Consider the following 20,170-nt stretch of genomic DNA (forward strand, 5'->3'; position numbering starts at 1 on the left):
GATCAAAATGAATTGCCTCATTCTCTTTTTAAATCTTACTAAGCAGTATTTTCTTAGGAGAAAATGAAACCTGTTATTGGTTGGTGTATACTTCTCTTGTCTTTGGCATGTTTTATTTTCTTTGGTTTATAGTCTTACTAAATGACTTAAATTAGATTCTGAAAATTAAAAAAAAAAAAACAGTATCAAAGGAAGGGCTGACACCCTACTCTAACTCATAGAGTCGCTTTTCAAGTAGATAGCTGTCTGAAAGAGTAAGAGCCTTCAGGAAGAATCTGAGAATATGTCCAGGTTTGAGGGGCATTAAGAGGAAGAAAAAGGAAAATCAAAGGCCATCCTGTTCTTACAATACTCCTGATGCTAATTTCCACTTAGGATGTATGTGTATGAATCTACCAGATAAGCCATCAAACTAACACACTGCCAGTTCGATTAATCGGTTTTGTCTTTCCAATACACTGCACAGAAAACAGCAAAATAAGAATGTCATGTCAGCAGAGCTTGCACTTCCTTATTTAAGCTTTAATGACTTATAAACACTTTAACAACCACTTAAGTTTATAAGACAAATGATTCTGAAAACATCTTTTTTAAAAATCTACCAATAAGCCTAAAATGCACAAGGTTAAACAATTTTTCAAATTTCAAACTGGTAGAGATTCAAGCCACATAAAATAAAGATTCCCAATGTAAACATCTGCTTCTGATTGAACACCTAGATTTCCTCCCCACTATCACTTCCTCTTCCCTATCCTGATCCCGAGATGGTTCATCCAGTTCTACACCTTGTTCTGATTCCACTTCAGAAGACTAATGGCCATCTTCTGACCCTAAATAGTATTCTTCAAAGCCTTCAATTCATGCCCCAAAAGAAGCCCAGCTCTTGGCTTTGAAAATGGAGTCTGCTGCCATCTATGGTCTTAGGACATACATACAAATATGTTCCATTCAGACTACGGGAAGACCAGTAACCAATATGGATATTACATGGCTCCTACAGAGCTTCATTTAAATCTTATAGGCAGGTTGCAGACACTACCCTCTAAAATGTTTTCCAGAGATATCCCAGAGATATTTCCAACAAATGAAGTTAGATATACCTCACCTCTTTTTTTCCTATCTTTCTCCCAACTGGCTGCAATCATGCCCATCATTACTTGTCCAAATTTACTGCCAGTTTCTGAGCTACTCCAAGAGTATAGCAAACTTAAGTCATTTGCAAATGGGAAAGATAACTTTAGCCAAGAAAGGAACTTGGACAGTCATGATTAGTTTTAACCTTTAACCTTTTGACACTACAAAAATGTGGGGAAAGATTGGTCAAAGAAGAAAAAAGGGAGAGATGTGGGGGTTGGCCACAACATAGCCCCACATAAAATGCTAAACTGCATAGTGCAGCAGTGAGGTTTAGTACCATCAGGTAACTGAATTTCTTTCAATTGTTTGATGTATTATTTACCTATGGATTAGACAGATATTAGACAGTTTATCAGACAACTGAAGTTTGAAAAGAAAAACTAAGATTATTCCCTCCAGTTGTGCATCTGAATTCAGATGCTTGCTTTGATTAAAAAGGGGCCTAAAGAGGCCGGGCGCGGTGGCTCATGCCTGTAATCCTAGCACTCTGGGAGGCCGAGGCAGGTGGATTGTTTGAGCTCAGGAATTCGAGACTAGCCTGAGCAACAGCAATACCCCATCTCTACTGAAAACAGAAAGAAATTAATTGGCCAACTAAAAACATATAGAGAGAAAAAATTAGCCAGGCATGGTGGCACATGCCTGTAGTCCCAGCTACTTGGGAGGCTGAGGCAGAAGGATTGCTTGAGCCCAGGAGTTTGAAGTTGCTGTGAGCTAGGTTGACGCCACGGCACTCAGGCAACAGAGTGAGGCTCTGTCTCAAAAAAAAAAACAAAAATAAAAAGAAGCCTAAATAAAAGAGTAACAGAGAAGAACAAGTCTCATGTCTACCACAGAAAAAGTGATCACCACAGACCACAAATATTTATATAGTTTTGCAATACAATTAACCTAACTGAAGGTGACACAGCAAATCCATGGATTTACAGTCTGAGAACTAGTAAACACCTTCAAAATCTTAAATGTCCATGACTCAAAATAATTTATTTTCAGGGTGTTAGGAGGCCAGTGAATTCAGAAGTAATATACTTACATCACTTGAAGAGACTGTTCCTGTTTCAACAGCAACACCGCTACCACGTAGTTTCTATTATGAAATAAATAACTTATTACTTAGTTTTGTCTTTAATTTTATCCTAATTTATCAGCTTACAAAAGGGAGCTAAGCAAATTTTTTCCCTACTTCTTTTTTTTTTTTTTTTTTTTTTTTGAGACAGAGTCTCACTTTTGTTGCCCTGGCTAGAGTGAGTGCTGTGGCGTCAGCCTAGCTCACAGCAACCTCAAACTCCTCCTGGGCTCAAGCGATCCTCCTGCCTCAGCCTCCCAAGTAGCTGGGACTACAGGCATGCACCACCATGCCCAGCTAATTTTTTTTTGTGTGTGTATATATTTTTAGTTGGTCAATTAATTTCTTTCTATTTTTAGTAGAGATAGGGTCTCGCTCAGGCTGGTTTCACACTCCCGACCTCGAGCAATCCGCCCGCCTCGGCCTCCCAGAGTGCTAGGATTACAGGCGTGAGCCACCGCGCCCGGCCTCCTACTTCTTGTTAATAACTTTTTCTTCATAATTTTCCCCCTAATCCTACTAAGCAAAAGCATGGGGATGACATAAAATATTCCATATGTCATTATGCTCTTCCAGATAATATTTTCATCAATAAATTACTAAAAATGGAATAATAATAAACTGAATACTAAGTTCCAGCTAAATTTCATAGGTGAAGCTAGTACACATTTCCAAGCCTCAGGATTTACTTACTGAATTGTTTTCCAATAAGGTGCCTACCTTGTACTGAACTATCTATACTAAATTCTGTGGCAAAGCTTTTCAAAATAGGTGCCTGGTGATAGGAAGATACCGTATCAGATTATGAAACTTAAAATGAGGTTATCCACAGCAATGCTAACAAGTTATAATGACAATCAAAATCTCAAATGTTATACAGAAATGACCAAAGAAAAGTTAAGGCAGAAAGTCAGAGGCTGAAAGTGCAAGAAAAAAGTGATAATCTCTGAAAGGAAACTTTCATTTTGTTTTATTCAATAACTATTATCTACTAAGTGTCAGGCATGAGACCCCATAACCCAAGTACAATGCTCTACACTACCTAAAAAGCTTCTAAAGATAATAATAATAAGGTAAAAGAATAAAATAGCCAAACTTTGACTTTTGAGAGTTTATTCCTATGAAATTGTGGTCCTTTTCATGAGAGAGAAAACACTTATGATAGAGAAAAACAGACCTCCAGATAAAGCACTATCACATGACATTGGAGCAAAATAGCAAATAAAATCAAAAATAATTCCATGTCACTTTTTTTAAACAAGGAGTCTGCAATTTAATCCTGATTGAGGAGTACAGAAGAAGTATCTGCCCACAGCAAGAGAGACAGTGCCATGAAAGCCAAGCAGAAGCAGTGACCGGTCTCTGGGAAGCAAAGCCAGACTGTGCCAGGTGCCCTAGGCAGTACCCTGCAGCAGCAGGACTTGCAAAGCAGAAACCACAACTTAAAACCAAAGAGTCTACTATAAAAAGACTGCATTAGAAATGTTTTGAAAAGTATTTATCTAATACCAGAAAGCTCAATTCTAATGAAAACTGTTATAAATACTGAAGTATTTGCTTCCACCAGTGAACAGAGAAATATTTCCCCTCAGTTGTTGTGTGTGATTACAACCATAGTTAATCATTCCAAAAGTGACAAATCACCTATGAGGCACACTATAAATGTTATTCCTACGAGGAAAAGTCTAAGGTAAGATTGCCCAAAAAGCTAGTAGCAAACTACAGCATATATCCCTCCCTAACAATTGTCCTTTTATGAATTCAGCTCTAATAGAGCCTGATTACCACTATATCCAAAAGCTAACATGAAAGCAGAATAAAGTTTAAAGGAACAGCTCATTTCAAAGTAGGAAAAAGGATGGGTATCATATTTAACTAAGCATTCTGATTCCAAATTATATACTACATTTAGAAATTTAAAATCTCATTTTCACACACCTATTTTTTTCATGGTTTAAAAACCCAGTTTTTTAAATACCTCACAAACGGTAAAATCTGCAAATTGGTGGCTCTTATAAACATACTTTTTAAAACTAAGCCTCCCAAAATGGTTAAAATTGATGCTAGTGACATAAAAAAGATTTAATTTTTTTCAAGACACTAAAATCTCTACCCAAATATAGATAGCAATTATGCTCCCCCAAAACAGGCAGGCAATGATAAGACAAAATGTATAACTAAGCAAAATATCATGGTGTCTCTCTTATGCCTCAAATTAAAATCTATTACAATAAAGTCACCTGAAATCTATATTACTACTTAATTTGTAATCTAATAACCTACCAGTATTATTTCTCCTGGTCCCATTCCTCCATGCCACCCACCCCCACAACACAATCTCATTCTCTTCTACCTTTCATCCCCAGAAGACTCCTCCTCCATCTTTATTTCTCTCCTTTTCTGAGCATCATTCCCACCAAACCTCCCCCTTACCACCTAACACTTCATCACTGAAAGCCTAAAAGACACTCCAAAGAACTTTCATTAGTGTCCTATCTTTTACACTGATCTGAGGAAACATGAAGACAAAAAGCAAAAACTTGTCATTTTTCCAGCCATTACACCTGCAAGCTATTTTCCTGCATGGAGAAGTACAGCTATAGAGGCCCGTAAGCAACCAAGACAACCAATAAACAGGTCTCATACTTCACTTTAGCCCTAACTCTTCAATCCCACAATGAAACCGTGAAATCACGAGGACAAACCCCAGTAGGAGTCAGTCATCTCGCAGCTGGACCAGCAGCTCCGGGCTCCCCCAGGGGCTCCTGGAAGCCTGGTATCAACCCTGCCAGACAAGGACAAGCAGATTGACTAATGATCCTAATGTGCTGTTTGCAGTTGAAACTCCTCTGGCAGCAGTGAAGACCAGTTTGTTTATTGGTATAACTGGTTAGACGGCTTGGCCAAGTTATGTGACCAAAAGGGCATAAAAGACCTCACTAGAAACTTTCAGAAAGCTCTCCCAAAACCAAGATTTCTCACACAAATCTTGGTGATTCCCAATCTTGAGGCAGACACAGGAGCTGCCATGGAAGGCTCTCAGCCCGAAGCTGGCCTGCATGCACACTCCCGCTGTACCATTTGTGTTCCTGTATCATGACTCTGACATGGGCTTGCTCTTTGGAGTTCTGCAGATGCTGCCAGTTCTCCGACCTGTATAATCTTGGCAGCCACCTAAAAGGAAGATACACCTTTGACCCCTAAAAAGAGCAAGTGGAAAACACCAAGCAGCAGAAAAGACAGAAAGGTTTGAATTGAAGCAAGTCAAGGAAAGAAAGGCAAAGCACACTACCATACCTTAAGTAGTTTGGCTTACTTACCAAGTTCGAAATGGCATTATTTTAATACAACTTTTTTTGTAATTTAACATGTTTACTATAAGTAGATTAAGAGAACATGGATATTGTATTCCTTTCAGAGAGACTAAAAGAAATTTCTTTTACCTGTGAACTCAGCTGAGTTTTTATCCAATTGAAATAGTAATTTAAGTCACTGCCTTCCATCAATTCTTTTCCCCAAGCTGCTAACTTGGCAATAATTCTTGCTGCCTGAAAACAAATAAGAAATACATCTGAATACTTTACTGATTCTAAAAATCACATCATACACCTTAAAAATAACTTGTAGCCATTCTGCTACATGATTTCTATAACACTCAACTCCTCCAAAATAATAGTTGTATTTTGAAATATAAACGTTCAAAATGTATTTTTAAATATTTCAATTAAAGTGAACCAAAACTAGCTGTATTTTAAGAATCTCTTGACATTTCCCTTATTATTCTGAGTTTCAAAAGTAAAACTGGACTTCATTATATCACCAAGAAAAACAAAAGAACACAAAAATCTTTCTTAGAGGCAGACTTTCACCAAATCACTTGCCAAAGTTATAAGCAATCTCTACAGCAAATTGCCAGCCTCTCCCTCACTCATTCCAAGCCCACTGTGAGCTCTAATACTTAAAAATCCATACCTTTGTATAATATACATCCTAGGTATTAAACAGTCATTTCTCTCTCAACATAAACAAATACCCTTTTCTCCTCAAAGATGTCTCCACTTTTCTCAAGTTATAAAGCTAATCATTAATTTTTTTATTAAATAGGCAATATAAAATACTACTTTCCCACACACAAATGCGATTAAATAAACATTCTCTCAGTACTTTCTGAATGCAAATCACTATCCTAAAACTCCAATTATTCAGCAATAATTAATCCTATCAGAGAATGAAAGAGCTAGGCTAGCTAACTCTCAATTTATTTCTGGTGCTCATAGACTGATGTTTGTTCTTACAAATATCTTATTCAAATATAGCTAAACCAGACTGACAGAGGTGCACTTCCAAGGTCAAAATGCCAGACATTCAAGTGTCCTGATGTATTTGGAACTGTATAACACAGGGGCTAACAAGGACACCTTCACTTATTCACTGAGTTGTGACACACTGATATTTTCGCGTGTCCAGCTAAACGGATTTACAGACATAATATCTAGTTTAAATTGATCTAACTTTCACAAAATAGACAAATGACTTAAAAGGATTCCTAGCAAAGTTAGGAACTATTAGGAACTCTGTTAGGAATGAAAAGAGACCTGACATTTCTACTCCCAGCATAAGCTCTACATTGGCATGTAGTAGACTAATGACAGTCCTCAAACTTAGAAAGACTGGCCAAAAGTAATCAAAGTATTCAAGAAGTTAACGTGGATTTGGCTGCACAATTATTAATAATGAAATTTGCTCTACATACATATTTGTTCTATAACATACTTGTCAATTTTATTATAACACTAGGAAAAAATTTAAACCAAACAGTGAAAACAAGCTTCTACAATTTGAAAGAAGAAAATATATTACTATTTTCTTATTTTTATTTTTTGAGACGCACTCTCACTCTGTCACCCCTGGCTAGAGTGCAGTGGCATCATCACAGCTCACTGCAATCTGAAGCTCCCAGGCTCGAGCAATCCTCCTGCCTCAGTCTCTAAGTAGCTGGGACTACAGGTATGCACCATCATGCCCAGCTAATTTTTCTACTTTTTGTAGAGATGGGGTCTTGCTCAGGCAAGTCTTGAACTCCTGACTTCAAGTGATCCTCCACCTCAGCCTCCCAGAGTGGTGTGAGCCAAGGCACCTCACCTTATTACTGGCTTTTTTAAAAAGTATTCTTTAAAATACAGTTTATTTCAAGAGTCCTCCTTAATTTCTCTTCATATATATGTTTTATAATGTACATGACAATGAATATACTAATATATAAATGAAAATAGATTAGATGTGGAAGGGGAGGGAAGGAGGGAGGAACAAAGAGAAAAAAAACATGCTCAAAAATATTTCATTGACAATGGTCCTTGATTTGAAAATTCTAAAAACATTTACTGAAACAACCAACTTCTGGAGCTCCTGCCATCCACCATACGCCTGTAGCCCACTCCCCCGCTGGAAATACAGACAGCTTGTTTTTTACAGAGGTTTATTCTCTCAACCCTGCTCTCAGGACTTCTCCACACTCCAGGAAAGATTAGTCAGTGTTAGGGCTTCCAAACATACTCCTTCAGGCTAAGTTTAAAACAAGAGTGTGTTTAAGATATTAAAAGACAACTAAGCAATTACTTAATTAAAATAAAAATGAAAGACAGTAGCTGCTTCAAAAAAAACTTTAATTTTTCTACAATAAAATGTCCTTGATCCTACTACAGACAATCTAGAGCTGTTTGCACATGTGAATTCACCACAGGCTTTGATGCTAATGAACTCGTTTTCAATATAGTCCTATGTCCCTATGTCCCTATATCATATGTCCCTATGTCCTTCCAACTCCCAATGTCCCCTCTTCACTAAATACCAACTGAGAAAACTCGTGTCCTATGCGAATGGACATGTTACCACATCATAAAATGCCCAGGTTTGTTTCTTACCTAAATCAGAATGTGAACACAATTTTATCTGTCAATTTAAAAATAATAAAATAATTTTCAGACATAAATTTCCTTCTTATATGATATTAAAAAAAGACATAATGTGATCAATTCAAAATTTACCATATGAACAGTAAAAGGATCCTGGCGATTCAACATAGGCAGAAAATAAGGCCACGCAGTATTCTTGCTACGTTTCGCATAGTCAAAGAAAATGCTAACACGCTGGTGATTTTCCTAAAAAAGAAAAGAAATGATATCATTCATGAGAATAAATTTTACTAAAGAATTAATAATTGTACACCACTTGTCAACCTTTCATTTTATGTCCCATCGGTGTGCATTCTTTTTTCAGTGTGTATGTCTGTGTGTGTGATTTGTTTCTGTCATTATTACAGGGCATGGGGTGGGGACAGTGGTAGGGACAGGTATTTTACAAATAAAATCAACTTTAATGATTATAATTATTTTGGTCACAAGGTGTGGGACTAAAAATTACATTCCTTCTCACCCTGCACCTCTGACATGCTGTTCCCAAAGTCACACTGTCACCTCTACCCACGCCAAGTGTGCCACCCTGCCTGCCACACAAAGGAAACTGAAATCAGGAGTGGGTACAGAAAGATCACAAATTAGGTCTAGATTAAGGATCTAGATTAAGGTCTAGATTAAGGATCAGCAGGAAGCACCTTAAACCACTAACAAACAGGCATGGGAAACAGGGAATTAGAGAAATCTCAAATGTTGAAGATTACTTCTTAGCATATCATGATAGAAAAACTCAGGACAGATAAATGACAGAAAAAAAATAAACCCCAGCATATCATACAAGCAGGCAGATATAGGATCTGAGTAAGACTGAATCAAAATGTCATTAAAACTTCACCTCTCACCTAAATTTTCTCTTAATATCTCTGGCTGAAATCTATATTCTGTTTCATTAAGTGAACACAGTCACTAAATAGCAATACTTGCTGAAAAGCCCAAATAATCACATAAACAAAAATTTCAATTGTCAGATCAACATTTAATTCTTTTTAAATACATTGGTTTTAATATTGGTCTGTGCTAACAGTTACCTATTTGAGGAATCTATTACAATCTCCTTAAATAAAGACTCATTATTGTTTAGAATAACAATTGAAACAGTTATGATAATGACTTTATCAAAGAACTCAAAATTCAGGTAGACCACCATTACTTCACCGATGAGGAACTCAGGTTGCAAACCTTTAAGAAAACAAGGATGAAGTCCTTCTAGTCAGGTATACTTAGCAATTACTGTGATACCCGGCACAGAAAACAATTTAACTCTCAAAATTATGTACTAAAAACTAAACAAGAAAAAATAAACGATTCTGTCCAAAAGTATTCTGTTCAGAAGTGATGAGAATGAAGTAATAGGATTAAAAGTAGGAAATACTTTTGAATCATAATATTTCTAAAAAGGACAAGGAATCAAATGGTAAAAATATATGCAAATTTCTCAATGTAACTAAAATTTTATAAATAAAATCAATTGTTAAAATATATTGAATTGGTAGCTGAGGACAATATCAGCTACCTAAATCTGAATCTCTCCAATGATCCTTCCTAAATAGTTTGACAAAAATAACAAATAAAACTATATAAAACCCATGCCATCAGAATTACAGGAAGACAGAGAATCCACATTCTAATTAACCATAAAAATATAAATGCCAAATCCCAGCAAAGCTCTCTCTCACACTCCTTCCTCAAGCTTTTGTGAATGGTAAGGTACTTGTGGAAAATGTGTGTAGACGGAAGAATATGGGCACAAGAAGAGGTCCCTGAGTTGATCTACGATCACCATCAGAAAATAAAATATGCCCCTAGTTGTGCAGGAACTGAGAAAGACTCCTGGTAGACCAGAGCACCGACTACAGGGAGTAGAGAGCAGTCACAGAAAGGCATCACTTCTGGGAGACAACAAGATAATAAGAGAGTGAAAAGCATCTTTAGGAGACTGGGTGGTAAAGAGAAAAAGAAAAAGAAACAAAAGGGGGAAATTTAGGGTCCTGCAATAAACAAAATGAGACCTAAAATATAATGAAATAAAATAAAATAAAATAAAAATAATAGGATATATAATCTGCCCCCCACCAAAAGAAAGTCATCCATTAGAGAAATTGTACCTCACTACAAAAAGAGAATAGGGTGCTCCTGTGCTAGGAATTTTGTACACTACCCAAATCCATGATATGAATAGGTGAAAGCAGCCTAAATTTATACAAAGCTACCATAACAAGAAATTGGAAGACACAAATCAAATTATCTCAGGTGATGAAATTCCTCCCCACCCAAAAAAATGATGAAACAAAAAATATTGTAACATAATGATCCACAGTGAATTAAACATCTTCAAATAAGCATTTGGAGAAATGAAAAACCACCTTGAATCAGAAATAAAAAAGCAAAGCCAAAATATTCTCCCCTAAAAAGGGAAAATAATAATAATAATAATAATAAACCAGAGTCGATTTCTTTCCTTTCCTGAACTCCAAGAACAAAGTAGTCTCCAAAATGAACACTAAATTATAAGGTGCTCAATAGAGAACAAATTCAAACTTCAAAGAACTGTAAACCAAGGATTCTCTAAGCCAAGCTGTAGTTCAAATATGAAGACTACAGACGAAAAGAAAAAAAAAAAAAAACATTAATACGAAATTTAGAGAATACTGTACCTACAAGTATTCCACTTATGGAATCTACTAGCAGATGACACCTGGCAAAACTTCAGCAAAAGAAGCAGGGTGAAAATTTAACATAACAAAACAAAGGCAGGAACAAGTGTAGAATAATATTATACAAATGTTATATGTTCTGACAAAGTAAAAAAATTGCCACTGGGCCGGGTGGTGGCTCGCACCTGTAATCCTAGCACTCTGGGACGCTGAAGCAGGCGGATTGCTCGACATCAGGAGTTCGAAACAAGCCTGAGCAAGAGCGAGACCCTGTCTCTACTATAAATGGAAAGAAATTAATTGGCCAACTAACATATATAGAAAAAAATTAGTCGGGCATGGTGGCGCAAGCCTGTAGTCCCAGCTACTTAGGAGGCTGAGGCAGGATTGTTAGAGTCCAGGAGTTTGAGGTTGCTGTGAGCTAGGCTGATGCCATGGCACTCACTCTAGCCTGGGCAACAAAGCAAGACTATGTCTCAAAAAAAAAAAAAAAATTGCCACTAAAAAATGAGTAAAAGAAGCAGAATAAGCTCATTGATTATTGCAAACCAAAGAATACTATTAAAAATAACAAACCATGCAGTGCACGGCAGCTCATGCCTGTAATCCTAGCACTTTGGGAGGCCAAGGTGGGAGGATTGCTTGAGGCCAGGAGTTCAAGACCAGCCTGAGCAAGAATAGACTCTGTACCCATTTTAAAGAGTAGAAAAATTAGCTGGGCATGGGAGTACATGCTTGTAGTCCCAGTTACTTGGGAGGCTGAGGCCAGGATCACTTGAGCCCAGGAGTCTGAGGCTGCAGTGAGCTATGATGATGCCACTGCACTCTACCCTAGGCAACAGAGCAAAACCCTATCTCAAAAAAATTTTTAAAAAACACATTAATAAATAAAACAAGGGATTAACAGCATTAAAAGATAACCAACAGAAAAAATAAATTCCTAAATGCCAAAAACAAATTTTAAATAAAAATGCAAACAAAACATATCATGAAGAGAATAAAACTGTAAATTTAACATGCACACAGTAGTTATAACACAGTATGACAGAGTTGAGATCAAACTTCTTAGTAATATTCATAAATGTAGATGGCTAATTCACCTATTAAAACAAAAAAGTGTTCAAATCACAAAGCAAGATCCAAGCCTATACTATATCTGAGAGATGTACCTAAACAAACTGATTCACCTATAACAAGGACAGGAAATAATACACCACAGCCAAGTGGGGTTTAGTACTTAAATGCAAGATTGGTTCAGAATTAGAAAATCCATTACTATAATTCACTATATTGATAGATCTAAGAAGGAAAAAAAGTTAATTATCTCCATAGATGCTTTAAAAAAAGCCTTTGACAAAATTCAACACCTATTCCTAATAATAATAGCACTCAAAAAATAAGAATTGATAGATGCTTCCTAAATATACACACACACACCCGTACCTTAGTCCTACAGCCAAGATCAAACTACAAAGAAACACTGAGGCATTTCCACCAAGATTAGAAACAAGGCATGGATGCCCACTATCTCCACTACTATTTAGCATTGTATTGGAGAAATTAGCCAACACAGTCAGAAAAGAATAATAAATCAGACACATAAGAAGTGGAAAAGAAATAAAGCTATTTTTGTTTACAGATTGTGCTTTTATAAATAGAAGGAAAATTCAGTCATAAAATTCATTCAAATTCACTAAGGTACCAATATATAAAATTAATATATAGAAATCAATAGCTTTCATATATATAAACAAACCAGTTCAAAGATAAAATTGAAGAGAAACTTTTATAATAGCAAGAAAGAAGATAAAATACTCAGGCATAAGCTTAACAAGAAATGTGCAAAAACCTTTCTGTGAAAACATTATAACACTCCTAAAGACACAAATGTACACTTAACAATTAGAAAGACATTCCTTGTTCTTACATAGAAAAATTCAGTATTATACTGAAGGTCTTTTCTCCCTAATTTATAAACTTAACAAAACTTAGTAAAAATATCAACAAACTTTTTCATAGATCCAGATATGCTTGCTGACAATTTCATACTGAAATAGCATGCATATTGAAACAGCATGCATTTTCCTAGGAAAATAATGGAAGAAAAAACAAACTAAAAAGGGAACTGGCCATAAGATTCTTTATCATTAAAACTGGGTGGTGCTAGAACACCATACACAGGCACTCCAGAATAACTTTACAGAAGGTCCAGAAGTAAGCCTAGGTACATAGAGGTTTAATGTTAAAGAGAGCATCTCTAACTACTATGGCAAAGATTGATGTTTTAATAAACATCACTTAATAGGACAACTGAACAGCCATTTGAATAACATTAGACACAGAGCTTATACAATACACAAGAACCAACTCTAAACAAACCAAATATATAACCATAAAAAATAAAACTATACAAGTACTGGAAAAAATATATGGGTGAATTCCACTATACCCTAGGTATAAGGAAAAGCTTTCTAACTGTTATTCAATTTTTGAATTTTAATAAAAACTTTTTTGATAAGACTACATAAAAAATAAAAATAAAATTTTTTTAACCTTGCAAAGAACACCATAACCAAAGACAAATGGTAAATGACAAACTGGGAGAATATATTTGCACTATATATCACAGATATATCCCTAATATATAAAAAACTCAAAAAAAAATAAAATGGGCAAAGATATAGATAATTCAGGGGAAAAAAGATATAATAGCAACCTTTAAGAACATCTGAAGAGGCCGGGCGCGGTGGCTCACGCCTGTAATCCTAGCACTCTGGGAGGCCGAGGCGGGCGGATTGCTCAAGGTCAGGAGTTCAAAACCAGCCTGAGCGAGACCCCGTCTCTACCATAAAAATAGAAAGAAATTAATTGGCCAACTAATATATATAATATAAAATCAGCCGGGCATGGTGGCTCGTGCCTGTAGTCCCAGCTACTCGGGAGGCTGAGGCAGGAGGATTGCTTGAGCCCAGAAGTCTGAGGTTGCTGTGAGCGAGGCTGACACCACGGCACTCACTCTAGCCTGGGCAAGAAAGCGAGACTCTGTCTCAAAAAAAAAAAAAAAAAAAAGAACATCTGAAGATGTTCAACTTCAGATACCACTGTGATTGGCAAAAATGTAACAGCTTGACAATGCCCTCTGTTGACAAGGTTGCAGGTTTACTCAAACACTGCCGGTAGGGGTGCAAAGTGGAACATCTGGCAATACTGTAACAAGACTACACACTTAGTTCCCTTTTACCCAGCACTTTGGTTTCTAAGACTTTCCCCCACATTATACTCCTCACAATATGAAAATATATTTGCACAAGGTTATTCTTTGCTTCATTATTTTATTGATATATAAAATTGTACGTGTTTATGGGGTACAGGTAATAATTTGTTACATGCATACAATGTGCAATGATCAAGTCAGGGTATTTGAGGTATCCATCACCTTGAGTATTTATCATTCTATGTGTTGGGGTCATTTCAAGATCTCTGCTTCATTATTTCTTATTATAAAATTCTGGGACCAACCACAATACCTATTACTTGGGAGGACAATTAAACTATGGTACATCCACTAATGGGGTACTATAGTGGATAGCTCTCATGAACAGAATATGGATGGAAGATCTCTATGAACTGACATGTAATGATATGTAGCATAGTCTGTTAAGTGAGACAAACAAGAAAACAAGAGATTGTATCTAGTAAAGTATTTTCAGACAGGCATGATATTGATCCTTTCTCATATTATAAAATCCCTAGGTTCCTATAAAGGACATGATGACCCCAGGAAGAAGGCACCATTCTTCCTAACCTTTGTATCCCCAGTAACAGTTAACACAGTGCCTGGTGAATAGCAGGCCATCAATAAATGTTTTTTCCTTGGAAACTGACAGAACAACACTCCATAAGAACCAGGACTGACACTCTTCTTTCAAGTCTCTAGAGAGGTGCAGACAGGTGGATTCAGCAGCTGAAAGGCTGTCTCATAACAACTGCTCTACATACCAACAATCTAAACCTAGACTCTAGTATAAAATACAAAAGTATGAATAAAGAAGGACCATCTGAGTTCAGGGACAGCAAAGCAGTAGACAGAAACTTTATGCAACTGGGAAAGTTTCAGATGATGAGCAAAACTGTTCTCAAAAGGAACAAAAGCACTGAACCTTCAGGGCCTGACACTGGCCTGGAACACATGAGCATTGAAATGTACTAGCTGACTGAAAAAGAAAGAGCCACATCATCTGTAAGTACAGAGAGCATCCAGAAAGCCTCAGTTGATTCACCAAACTTCACTGGTGTTCAACAAAAACTCTGACATATCTTGAGAAAAAATACATATTGATTACTTGATATCCTAAAAAACATCAAAAAATAGCCTGTGTGTGGTTATCTCCATCTTTAGGTCTATTAGCAAATCACAACTTACATAATTTAAAAAAATGTATGTTATACTCTAAAAGAGAACCAATGCTATGAGTGAAATCTACAAAAAATGTGGCTACTGTGAAGTACATAAGAAATGGAGTCACCAAATATAGTAAGTAGAGAAAACACCTACCTGCAGCATATCATCAACCATAGTTAGAATATACTGAACAGTCTGTTCTTTGGAGATATGAGTCATCAGATTTATAAATGTTTTAGCACACTAGAAAAAAGTGAAATTAATGTTAATTATTGTTTTCCTTTGCAAACACATTTTATTGGAACTTCAGTATAACATTATTTCTGTTTCACAAATTAGTATACAAATGCTATTAGCAAATTTTAATTACAGAAAATGTAATATCATATAATCACTAAGCTTTTTCTAGAATTTTTAATGACACAGGGAAGTGTTCAGGATATAATTTTTATATCCATCACCTGGCTGCCTTCAGTTTGAAGCATCTCTTGCTTCTCTTCCGGACTTCTTTTCATTTCAAACCTTTGAATAAATTCACAATCTTCAGCAGAAATCATCTGGCCCCTAGAAAGTAAAAATAAGTTGTTTTTGTTCAGTAAGAGCTGAAAGCCATTGTGAGTAAACAGAGGAGTTCCTGGTCTTTCTCCTCTCTCCTTGGCAGTAAACTAAGAGGGCTCACACAAGGGCCCTGGCATCAGACAGACCTGGGTTCAAAGTTTAGCTCCACCTCTTACTGATGGTATAAAAATCTCTGGAACTTGAGTTAATTTACCTGCAGAATGGGAACAATAACCACATTGCCTTTAAGGGGTTGCACTGAGGAGGAAATTAAGTAATCCATATAGGTGGTTAGTAGCACAGCACCTGACATACCCACAGTAAGCACTCAGCAAAATGTTAACTCTTAGCATTGCCCAAAGTCTCACCCTTAGTCCCCCTCCCAAGGCAAACTATTTACTTGGCCTTTTAATTTATCAAGTTCAGAGACATTTTATTACTATTTTGATTAATGAAGATGTGTTTGAGCCTAGTTATAATGATTTAAAATTCACAGTCCAAAACCATAATTACTTTTGCACCAACCTAACATATGAACTTCTATAATCATTTTCTCCAGCACATTCTTTCCTTCCAGACAAAAAAGGTGATTTTCCTCCTCTCTGAAAAACAAGCTCTCCCCTCAACCCTGTCTTCCCAGCAAGCACCCTGCACCATCCTGTTTTCCTCCATCTCTTCCAGGGGTCCCTTCATCACTGGCTCTTTGCTCTTCAAGTCTTCTCCCCAGTACTCAATCCTTAGAATCTTGCTTTTCTTTCCCAAATGCTTTCCTGTGAGAGATTCAATGTAAGAGTCCATTCTTTTCTCTCACCCAAACCTTTGACAACTGTCTCCTACTTCCATGTAGATATCTTAACATCTTCACAAGTTCAGCATCATCACCACTGAATCATCATCTTCCTTCCCAAACCCAGCTTGACCTACCAATTTCTCCACTCATCAGGTAGTCAAATACACTGTGCAAAACCCCCATCCTAATCTCTATATACAGATCCTTCCTTGTTAAAAGACGTGTTCACAAAATGGCCTTGCTTGTTCTGGTAAAGATTCTGGGCACTTTAGCATTTGTTCACATCAACTCTTTCAGGCCTTCTGTATGGTAGGAAAAGCACAGCATTTGAGTTAATCTGAGGATGCATTCCAACTCCAGGTGTGAAACTTGGGCAAGTCACCACCCCTCTGACCACTATTTTCCACACCAGTAAAATGGCAATTACACCACCACCAGCCCTGTTCCACTGAACGGTTATGCACATTAAATGGAAAAATATAAGAAAAAGCACTTGATATATTTAAGTACAGAAGCATGAATAAAATTTTAAAAATTGTATAATATGCATTATCATTCAAAGAACATCAGTATATTTTTTAACTCAGTAGTTTAAAAGCTGTTCCTTCCCCCTACTCCCAAGTATGTTGAAGGACTGGTGTTTCACAAAACTCAATCAGAGAAACATTGAATATGAAGCTGGTTCCCAAAACGCATGATCATAGTAGGGTACCCCTGTTTCCAAGCTGTCTTGGGTCAGGTTCAGAGAGACAGGCCCTGAGATGAGGATTCACGTGCAAGTGACTTATAAAGGAAGTGCTCCCAGGAGAAACCAGGGATTCCATGGAGGGCACAGGACATCAAAGGGAACAGCCCAACCAGGATTTAGGCAAAGGACCACAGCTTTCCCTGAGCCCACAGGAGAGCCTGGGAAGGTGAGGCACTCACAGCTGCCCTTTCCCCAAGACAAGGTTGCTGAACTTGCATACTTCTTGCTACTTCCACCCATAACCCCATTCTCTTTCAAAGATCTTGATTTTTATGCATTCAAAAATCTATCAGTGTTTTACTTTGTCCCTTTTGGGTTTTATATATACTAAATTGTTTTATATACTTTGAATTTGCTTTTGGACTTTGTAATCTACCATTCTATCTTTCTTATAATAGTTATACACTGTTTAAGCACTGTGTTTTCATACATCCTGATTTTTAAACCTTTTTTGGAACTATTCTCATCTATTTATTCTTCCAACAATTCCTTAATCACCAGCCCAAAGAAGAGTTTTCAGTCCTTCCTCCTAGACTTCTCTGAAGCAGTTGACACTACAGCCACTTTTTTTTTTTTTTTTTTTTTTTTTTTTGAGACAGAGTCTCGCTTAATTGCCCAGGCTAGAGTGAGTGCCGTGGCATCAGCCTTGCTCACAGCAACGTCAAACTCCTGGGCTCAAGCAATCCTCCTGCCTCAGCCTCCCCAGTAGCTGGGACTACAGGCATGCGCCACCATGCCCGGCTAATTTTTTCTATATATATCAGATGGCCAATTAATTTCTTTCTATTTTTATAGTAGAGACGGGGTCTCACTCTTGCTCAGGGTGGTTTCGAACTCCTGACCTTGAGCGATCCGCCCGCCTCAGCCTCCCAAAGTGCTGGGATTACAGGCGTGAGCCACCGCGCCCGGCTTACAGCCACTTTTTGATACCCTTCCTTACCTTCCAGATTCTGCTCATCCCCTCAAGCCATTCTGCCTCAGTCCACTTCAATGACTCCTGAGCCTCTGCCTCCTAGGTTGAAGGCTCCTTCATTTCTCACACCACGGGTTCTCCCTGGGTGCTGCCCTCCACCCCCTGCACTGGTAACTCTCAGTCTGAACTCTGGCCGGAGCTCCTGCAGTCCTCACTCCATCTCCTCCCACATATGGCAGAGGCACTCCAGACCCTACAGGGGCAGAACTGACACCGTTAATCCCCTAGACTGGCTAATGGGAAGTTGAATGCAAAAACAGACACTTTACCCAGTTATGACTTTGGCTAAGCACTTCATATACTAGTCAGGAAAAAATGCACTCTGCGTCCTGAGATAGACCAAGATAACAAGGTTATCCTGTCTAGGTCTGGCCTCAAAATAAATGAAATGATGAACATACCTATAAACCTGACCTCCCTAGCTAAAACAATTTTAGCCCCTAATTTTGCTGTGCTGATGTATAAAAGGTATATGTCATAACCCTTGTGAATAGGATAATCATGTCAAAAAATTGCAGTTTTTCTACCATAAAGAAGGTGTACCACGAAGGTTACACTTGGTAACCTTATAATTTTTCAACTTTCTTCTCTATTTAAATAACTATGTTTCTTATTTGGCAAGCCATTCCTTCTGAAGTCTGACTTTCTTCCAGGTAACCATTTTGTTTCAGGTAACCATTACAGGTAACCATTGTTGCAGGTAACCATTTTCCTTCCTTGTTTAAATTCTTTTGTCTCTTAGTCTTCCTTTGACAATTCCATAACCTAGCTGGTTAGAGACTCTGGTTGTCTTCTCTAATCACCCACAGCCAATCAGGCACTAGTCCACACAATTTTGACTAGTCCTATGGCAACAGTCCACCAATGGGTTTCCCCACATCTAGTCCAACCCTTCTCCAAACTATCTTCTTATCTACTAACAGCCTTCTCAAGCATGCATCCGATCATATTCCCTTTGGACTGTGAGTTTGAGTGGCAGTTTTATCTAGCACTTAGGCAGAGGCATTCAATAAAAATCTTTTAAATCAATTGAATAATTAAAACCTATATAAGACCAGGCATAGTGGCTCTCACCTGTAATCCTAGCACTTTGGGAGGCTGAGGTGATAGGATCACTTGAGGCTAGGCATTTAAGACTAGCCTGGGCAACACAGCAAGAACCCATCTCTACAAAATAAAAAAATAAAAATGAGCTGGGCCTGTGGTGCATACCTGAAGTCCTAACTACTTGGGAGATTGAGGTAACAGGATCACTTGAGCCCAAAAGTTTGAGGCTGCAGTGAGCTATGATCGGGCCACTGCACTCCAGCCTGGGCACCAGAGCAAGACCCCATCTCTTAAAAAAAAAAAATTCACATAAGCATGTGCATGTTACTTAAGCTATCTGAATAGCTATCCGTACATCTTTAAAACAGAATAGAATAGAAAAGCCTATGTCACAGTATTGTTATGAAAATAATGTTAGATAGTATGTTAATTACCAAATATGTTACTTCTTTTTCCAAATACTCATCTCCACCACTTCCCAACAAACACAATACTCTACTCATTCATAATTAATCAACTAATGTTAATTGGCAGCCTCCTATGTGTCAGGCACCTTTTAATAGGTGACACAGTAATTAATTAGACATCTCTCTTTGGCTTACATTCCAGTGGGGAGAACAGAAAATACACAAATATAAAAACAAATCATTTTTTTAAATACACATACACAAGTCATCATAATGTATATGGTATGAAAAACACTGAGGCCAGTAGGGGGCTAGAAAGTGACAGGAACAACAGAAAGAGGGACATATTTTAGAGAAGGCCTTTCCTGAGGTCCCCTACGAAGACACCCTAATGAAGTGAGTTAATAAGCTGAATG

The 20,170-nt window shown here is 37.3% G+C and overlaps 1 protein-coding gene across 5 annotated transcripts in view; it reads right to left on the reverse strand.

Annotated features, from left to right (window-relative positions):
* Positions 1-20,170, reverse strand: part of ATP6V1H (ATPase H+ transporting V1 subunit H) — a 119,985-nt gene that overhangs the window by 96,395 nt on the left and 3,420 nt on the right. For 3 of the 5 annotated variants that reach the window (XM_012751765.3, XM_076005295.1, XM_076005296.1), the window contains exons 3-7: positions 15,693-15,795; positions 15,385-15,474; positions 8,248-8,361; positions 5,647-5,751; positions 2,171-2,224 (exon numbers count right to left, since the gene is read on the reverse strand). In XM_012751765.3, the coding sequence (XP_012607219.1) occupies positions 2,171-2,224; positions 5,647-5,751; positions 8,248-8,361; positions 15,385-15,474; positions 15,693-15,795 (466 nt within the window). The remainder of the gene's footprint in view (positions 1-2,170; positions 2,225-5,646; positions 5,752-8,247; positions 8,362-15,384; positions 15,475-15,692; positions 15,796-20,170) is intronic. The other 2 variants (XM_076005298.1, XM_076005297.1) reach the window with 1 other exon arrangement.

The sequence above is a fragment of the Microcebus murinus genome, chromosome 7, assembly GCF_040939455.1.
Source record: "Microcebus murinus isolate Inina chromosome 7, M.murinus_Inina_mat1.0, whole genome shotgun sequence".
Taxonomy (NCBI): domain Eukaryota; kingdom Metazoa; phylum Chordata; class Mammalia; order Primates; family Cheirogaleidae; genus Microcebus; species Microcebus murinus.